At 35.5% G+C, this 8,556-nt stretch overlaps 1 protein-coding gene across 1 annotated transcript in view; it reads right to left on the bottom strand.

Moving 5' to 3' along the window:
• The window catches only part of LOC107553750 (baculoviral IAP repeat-containing protein 6-like), an 81,330-nt gene that overhangs the window by 62,879 nt on the left and 9,895 nt on the right, over positions 1-8,556 (bottom strand). The window contains exon 2 of the mRNA XM_016236065.1: positions 1,029-1,210. Coding sequence (XP_016091551.1) covers positions 1,029-1,210 — 182 coding nt within the window. The remainder of the gene's footprint in view (positions 1-1,028; positions 1,211-8,556) is intronic.

The raw sequence follows: 8,556 nt of genomic DNA, 5'->3' as shown, positions 1-8,556 counted from the left end.
AATTAGGCCTAACAACTTAACCCAAACTTAAATTTAATTACTATTTATTTTTAAATAGATGATCAACACTCAACTTTAAAAAATAAATAAATAAATAATTGTATGCAAACATGTAAACTGCACATAATGCAGTTTTTAAATTAATTTATAAATAATAAAATGTATAAGCTATTTGTTAAAATATATTCAATTACACAATGGCTGTCATAGCATGTTTCATAACAGATTAATTTAAACATACTGTACATTAAATAAGACGAACAGGTTTAGTAAAATATAATGAGTATATGGTGTAATATTTCGCAAAATGCTCCTCTCTAGTCTTCATTTCTCTAGTGAACTAACAAGCTGTGGACACTGACTTGCTGAGGTAAATTAAATGCTACGTGACATTTTATTTCCACGCTGTATTGTTGATGTGTTTCCGTGGTTGAAACACTGATTGAGCAATTACATGAGGCATGAGATGTTCAGTCATGTTTATTCGCGTGAAAACTAGTAGTACAGAGGAAGGAATGATCGCGTTCACTCGCGCTCCGCTCTGCACAAATCTGCGGGGCGTCACGGCTCAGACACAGGAACCGGTGCAGTGCTGAAATTTGCACCCTGCCAGATTATGCACCCCCTAGTATTGGTAGGTTTAGGAGTAGGTGTGGGGGAGGAGTTAGGATTAGTGATGGGGTTGGGATTAGGCAACTTCAACGAGGGGGTGCATAATCTGGCAGGGGTGCTGAATTCGGCACAACACCGGAGCTGATCGCGGCCGCTCTAGTCAGTGCTTGTGTTGGCATTATACCAGCACGTTTCTGAACCGTCCCAGAAGCAGCTCTCCAAGGCGTTTATACAGCGATCTGTCATGCCACATCAAAGACTGTCAAAACGCCATTTATTATTTGAATTTCCAGAGAAAAAAAACAACCAAACAAACTGTATTACCAGTTCGGTTCACATGCTTACCGAAATGGTTCGGTATGAATACGTGTACCGTTACACCCCTACTCAATATATATATATTAAAAAATGCATACCTCAGTAACAGGCAGCTCCAGCTGCACCATGTCTTCTGGCTTGGACACAGGAGTCTGGAGAGCAGTGTCCAAAAGAAGGATCCCATTCAAGTCCTTCCTACAGCCAACAGCGTAATCGTCCACAAACAGCACCTTATCCACGGCTGGGAAGTACTGACACCTCACCCGGCCCCCAGGTTTAGCTGTCACAAAACACACATACAACAAGAGAGGGTGATCATTAACATACATGCCAAATAATTAAACACAAGTAAAAAAATATATATATTTTTAGAAACTATATTTGACATGAAGGATGCTGCTTAAATTTTTTTTAATGATTAATGTGTCATTTTATTATACAGTATTTAATAATAAATAAAAACGAATATATATATATATATATATATATATACACACACACACACACACATTAGGGCTGTGCGATATTAAAAAAAAATGCGATATGCGATACCTTATTTAAAAATGCGATATTCGATACGATATTGCTTAAAGTGTGAAAAATCTATTTAAATTATATTTAAAAATATTTAAAAATTTAAATTATATAACCAATTTGTTTCACATTCTTTCTTGGAAAAGAAAGAATCACTACAACTTCTGAAAGTGACCAGCAGTGTTTTAGAATTACATAAAAAGTGATGTCACAAACCAGAAAACGTCATTTTAACATCAACGTGAATGACAAAAAAAATGTATGACACTAATTTTATATCATTGTGACTAGGGCTGGACAATAATTCAATATCAATATGTATCGCGATATAATTTTTTTCAATAACGGTGATATGATTTTTAAACACATTTCCGATATTTCGATATCCATTACCAGTGTTTCCCATACATTGATTTATTTGTGGCGTTTGACTTCGTTGAATAAACATGAGCACTGCATGTTTCAAAATCAAAACACAGCGCGGGTGTTTTATATGAATGTATCTCTGAAGGGAACCGACTGTCTTCAGAATAGTTTAGATGGCATTTTTATCTGATAAAGTAGCGTTCATGAGCGGAGCTGCTTTGTTTACAGCTATTACTGGAGAAACCGCTAGTTCCACCCATAGACTGTATGGTTCCACCGCTCTCACAGCGCCTCCTGCTGGCAGACAAGCAGTTTGCATTTTCAATAATAAACCCATTTCCTGCAACATGCTTTTGTTGTTGCTCTATTTTTTTGTTTTCTGAAGCAACTCGGGGCATGTTTCATACTCGTTATCCCGGTTAATGCACGTTTCAATCTATAAGAATAATCAGCCTACACTACCAGTCAATTCAAAATCAAAACGCGTCGCGGGTGTTTTATATGAATGTATCTCTGAAGGGAACCGACTGTCTTCAGAATAGTTTAGATGGCATTTTTATCTGATAAAGTAGCGTTCATGAGCGGAGCTGCTTTGTTTACAGCTATTACTGGAGAAACCGCTAGTTCCACCCATAGACTGTATGGTTCCACCGCTCTCACAGCGCCTCCTGCTGGCAGACAAGCAGTTTGCATTTTCAATAATAAACCCATTTCCTGCAACATGCTTTTGTTGTTGCTCTATTTTTTTGTTTTCTGAAGCAACTCGGGGCATGTTTCATACTCGTTATCCCGGTTAATGCACGTTTCAATCTATAAGAATAATCAGCCTACACTACCAGTCAAAGGTTTTTGAACTGCAAGATTTTTAATGTTTCTTAAAGAATTATCTTCTGCTCACCAAGCCTGCATTTATTTGATTCAAAATGCACCAAAAGCAGTAACATTTTGATTTATTTTTACACAATTTACAAGCATATATAAAATAAATAGTATTCAGGTACAGAAATTTAATAATTAAAATGTAAAATAACACTGCATTGTGTTCATTGTATGAATTAAATTTAGATTAATCTTTGTTATAGCGGTTTTGTTGTTTGATTAACATTAGTGACATATTCAGCCGCACGTATTTATAGGCTGCGGTCCCTTTAAATCCGACTGCACGGATCCATAATGATACACATCCGATTTCTTTCTCAGCGGTTTACATTCATTTAAAACATAACTGACTGCGTTTACGAGAATGATCGTTGAGACGGGTACTATTGACATAATTCTGTGTGTATGTGTCTGTTCAAACATAAGGAGGAGGAGATGCGAAAGACGAATCAACTCGGTGTTCGTGCGCCGTCTGAAACACGTCTCTCTCTGTGTGTGTGTGTGTGTGTGTGTGTGTGTGCGCGCGTGCTTTGCACGTGTGCGGTAGAACTGAAGAGATGCTGCGCGAGATGCGGCTTGTGCACACGCTTCAGGAGTGAGTCTGTCAGATAGCAAGACGAGACGGCAAAGAGTTTTTTTCTGCAACTTATTGCACAACTCTTTTTAACATCAAGTAATTCTCTGCTATATGCGTCGAACTCAAACTTTGACCTTTTGCAAGGTTTTGACTTAAGTAGCCTTATTATAACGATCCAACCGCATGTCGGCACACGTGATTAACCGCTCACGTGTGATGCGCTCATAGCGCTAAGCGCCATTCACACAGAATACGCTTTTGTGTTGACAAAGATGCGACGCGGGCAGTGGAATAGGTAAAGCATGCAAGAAGAGTGAACTTCTTTTAACTTGAGCACAGTATTTTTAGAAGGCCATTTCATGCATGAGACACTGCAAGAGACACGAGTGCAACAGTCAAACACATCCATGTTTACAATGGAAAAGCAGCGCAATCGAATAAAGAAAACCTGTAAAGAACTACTACTGTATGTCTGATATTTCATGTTTGCATCATGGTGACAAGCTGAAAGCTGCCGTTGTTTTTACAGAACATTTATAGATAATACCTTCAGTCATTTTGAATTTGAATTACCTTGACTTGAGATTTTTAAAAAGGATTTTTCTCGTATTATTTCTGAACACAACATGAATAAGACAAGTTTGTACAATATGTAGTTGTAGTTCATGCATCTTTTCTGCAAAGATACTTAAGTGATTTGTTTAACATTTACATCATGTTGACCACTTCATGTGTTCTGCACTTGGAATATAATTTTTTTAACTAGAGGGTTAATAAAGAAAAAGTTACTTGAATCATGTTGGATTTTTAAAGTCCCCATGAAATCAAAATTCAAGTTTTTTGGGTGTTAGTATCAATATGTTAGTCTTGTTAGATATAGTTATCTGTAAGGCAGTGTGCTCCAAAACAGTGACAAAATTCGCATTTAGAAGATATAAGCATTCAAAGCATTCAAAGCTTTCAGTTCATCACTTCCGCCAAAACGGCTCAACGTACTTTCACACTGTAAAAAATAAGTGTAATTTTAACTGTATAATTTTGTAAAAACGCTACGGGAAAAAACTGTTAATAGGTTAACAGTAAGTTCCTGTACTATATACAGGGAAACACTGTAAAATATCTAACCAGACATTTCATCTAATTATACAGTAAAATGCTGTTAATTTTACAGTTTTTAGAAGTAAAAATAACGAATCAATGTATAATTTAGTTAAAAACTGTAAACTAATATTCCCAGAATTCCCTGCATGACACTCCACATTTGAAAGTATTTTGTTTAAATAATCATGTTTTTTTTAAGTTTTTGTTGTTAGTTATGTATATTTGGGCTTTATGTTACATCTTCTGTTGTTTAATGAAAGTTTAATGCATTATTTAAGTATCATGTGTGTTACGATGATGGTGTTTTGTGGACCATGTGATATTTCAGTTTTTCTTTTTTAATAAATCTGCAAAAATGTCAACAATTCTGTGTTTTTCTGTCAATATGGGGTGCTGTGTGTACATTAATGAGGAAAAAAAAATAACTTAAACGATTTTAGCAAATGGCTGCAATATAACAAAGAGTGAAAAATTTAAGGGGGTCTGAATACTTTCCGTACCCACTGTATATATACACACACACACACACATATATACACATACACACATAAGGGCTGGGCGATTTTATCGATTAATTCGAATTCAATGTTTTGCCACGATTTAATTTTTTAGAAATCGAGGAATCACGATTTTGAATAGAAATATTACCAAATGTTAGAATTTGACACTTTGACAATATGCCGGTGATAACAGTAAAGAGAAAAAAAACGATCCAACCGCATGTCGGCACACGTGATTAACCGCTCACGTGTGATGCGCTCATAGCGCTAAGCGCCATTCACACAGAATACGCTTTTGTGTTGACAAAGATGCGACGCGGGCAGTGGAATAGGTAAAGCATGCAAGAAGAGTGAACTTCTTTTAACTTGAGCACAGTATTTTTAGAAGGCCATTTCATGCATGAGACACTGCAAGAGACACGAGTGCAACAGTCAAACACATCCAATGGAAAAATGGAAAAGCAGCGCAATCGAATAAAGAAAACCTGTAAAGAACTACTACTGTATGTCTGATATTTCATGATGGTGACAAGCGACTTGAGATTTTTAAAAAGGATTTTTCTCGTATTATTTCTGAACACAACATGAATAAGACAAGTTTGTACAATATGTAGTTGTAGTTCATGCATCTTTTCTGCAAAGATACTTAAGTGATTTGTTTAACATTTACATCATGTTGACCACTTCATGTGTTCTGCACTTGGAATATAATTTTTTTAACTAGAGGGTTAATAAAGAAAAAGTTACTTGAATCATGTTGGATTTTTAAAGTCCCCATGAAATCAAAATTCAAGTTTTTTGGGTGTTAGTATCAATATGTTAGTCTTGTTAGATATAGTTATCTGTAAGGCAGTGTGCTCCAAAACAGTGACAAAATTCGCATTTAGAAGATATAAGCATTCAAAGCATTCAAAGCTTTCAGTTCATCACTTCCGCCAAAACGGCTCAACGTACTTTCACACTGTAAAAAATAAGTGTAATTTTAACTGTATAATTTTGTAAAAACGCTACGGGAAAAAACTGTTAATAGGTTAACAGTAAGTTCCTGTACTATATACAGGGAAACACTGTAAAATATCTAACCAGACATTTCATCTAATTATACAGTAAAATGCTGTTAATTTTACAGTTTTTAGAAGTAAAAATAACGAATCAATGTATAATTTAGTTAAAAACTGTAAACTAATATTCCCAGAATTCCCTGCATGACACTCCACATTTGAAAGTATTTTGTTTAAATAATCATGTTTTTTTTAAGTTTTTGTTGTTAGTTATGTATATTTGGGCTTTATGTTACATCTTCTGTTGTTTAATGAAAGTTTAATGCATTATTTAAGTATCATGTGTGTTACGATGATGGTGTTTTGTGTTTGCATGAATGACTCTCTTGTGCACCTTCTATATATTAGTATATACTTCTGCTTGTGGCGAAGCTACTTGTGATGAGCTTTGATTCTTCATGTGGCTTTCTCTTTTACCACCTGCATTATTATGGTGGTTGTCAGTATGTTCAAGGTACAAAACAGATTTTAATAGCAGAGTGCATTGTTTAATTTACTGGTTTACATTCAAATTTTCTTGTTTGTAAATTACAGTTTTATACTGTAAAATTTACAGGTTTTGGCCATAAATGTGTTTACAGTTTTTCTGTATTTTTTACAAAATTATTCTGGCAACCACAGCTGCCAAAATTATTTTGTAAAAACTACAGAATTTTTTTTTACAGTGCAGCTTCTCATCAAACTTTCGGTCCAATCAAATGCTCTCTAGAATCCGAAGCGCCTGCCCCTTCACTATAAAATAGCCACGGCTGAAATCGGTCACTAAAAATTAAGTCTGGTTTCGCGCTGTGTCACGCTAACCACCGCACCGCACACACACTGCTCCGGTCCAGAGACACGATAGCACGGAGCGGATCACATATGCGAGTCAGCGCAGACCACAAAATGTATCGGAGCTATTCGAATTCTACACAGAATGCTATATTTTATAGCAATATGAAAGGATTCTTTGATTAATAAAAAGTTCAGAAGAACTTGAAATTAAATGTATATATATGTGTGGATGTGGATTTTTGGTACATGCTGATACCGAGTACCGATACCAATATTTTCATTGCATTTGTAAAAAAATTTTAAATATTGGGTCCAGAAACCAAAAGAGTATGTATAATGTTAGTTGGTTAACTTCATTTATCAAATAGATAGTCAAACCAAAATTTATTCAGACACCTTCAACATTTCTCACATTATCACAGTTTATTCACTATAGTTTAGAAAATGGTAATAAAATATGACAAGAACTCAGAGTTAAACTGTGTCAGAACAAATTCAGCTTTATAATGTCAGATAACTTTGATAGAAAGGTATGTAATGGATTTCAATAAAGCAAAAATTATTCATACAGCTGTCAATATTTACACAACTATCAATACTTAGTTGGGCAACCCTTAGCCTTAATGACAGCATATAGTCTCCTGGGCATGCCGTCAACCAGGTTCATGCAAACGTGAACTTCAATTTTTTCCCAGACTCGGTCTGAATAATTTTTGGTCCCAAATTTGTATCAATTTTACTGGTAGTCCACTATATGAATAATTTTTGGGTATATAACAGTTTAGTTTATTTTGCTATCCTCACTTTACATAAATGAACTATAGTGTCCTACACCCACTAGTAAAAAAATATATAAAATTATATCTGGTCTCTGAATAATTTTTGGTTTGACTGTATATCCTTCTGTTATTTTCACTCTTAATTATGCCCATTAAAAAGTATTTTACAAGTTTTTGTTACTTTCACTGGTAATTTTTTTCTCTCTATGGTAGCCTACATCAACCTTTAATTTAACAGCATTAGAGCTGCTCCATTGCAGTGGCTTAGTACTGTAATCACGCGATTTGCTGTAATAATGCAGGGAACCACTCGCTATAAATCTCCTAACTGTGATATTTTCATAAATAGAAGTCGTGTTTTTTTCATCAAAAACGTGCAGCGATTTATTTTCCAAAGCCACTCATATAATGCAGAAACACTCGTGAAGCAAGCAAAATGCGCAACGCGCACACGTATTTGTACTGGTGCAGAATGAGAGGAACAAGTAGTACAGCCTAGCGCATTTCACACAGGCTGTTAGTTTCACTTTCGCCAGAAAGTCGTGTATACTTAAGGGTGAAAATAAATTAAGTTTATAGTGAATGCCCCTATAAATTGTCTTATATTTACGATTTAGTTTTAATCCAAATGATGCGTGCTAAGTGAGCGAACATCAATAAACATCACACAACAGAAGTGCGCGCTCTCTCTCTCTCTCTCTCCCTCCCTACCATTAAGTAACTTGTGCATTGTTTTACTTACTTCTTTTTGACATATCCGACCGAACTACAAACTTTCCAGCGATGTCTGTGAGAAAGGGATATTCACTCGACAAACTCACGCATCTGTGCCGCCGCACGCTCAATCCACTCAGTGCGATTAGCTTACCAGCTGGCACAAATCAGCTATACAGGCATTAATACTGGATGTTTTATATTCATTGCATACATATACTTCGTAGACATCTTTAATCTGTAATAACTCCATTCTGCTGTCTGTTGTCTTTGTTTGAATATGGCACTTATCACCTGCTGTGTGGTATCAGCATTTGGTATCGGGGCATTTTAATGAGTAC

The sequence above is a fragment of the Sinocyclocheilus grahami genome, unplaced genomic scaffold, assembly GCF_001515645.1.
Source record: "Sinocyclocheilus grahami isolate Dianchi unplaced genomic scaffold, SAMN03320097.WGS_v1.1 scaffold18.1, whole genome shotgun sequence".
Lineage (NCBI taxonomy): Eukaryota > Metazoa > Chordata > Actinopteri > Cypriniformes > Cyprinidae > Sinocyclocheilus > Sinocyclocheilus grahami.
Note: the sequence above shows the minus strand (reverse complement) of the source record. Positions and strands in the feature narration are given on the sequence as shown.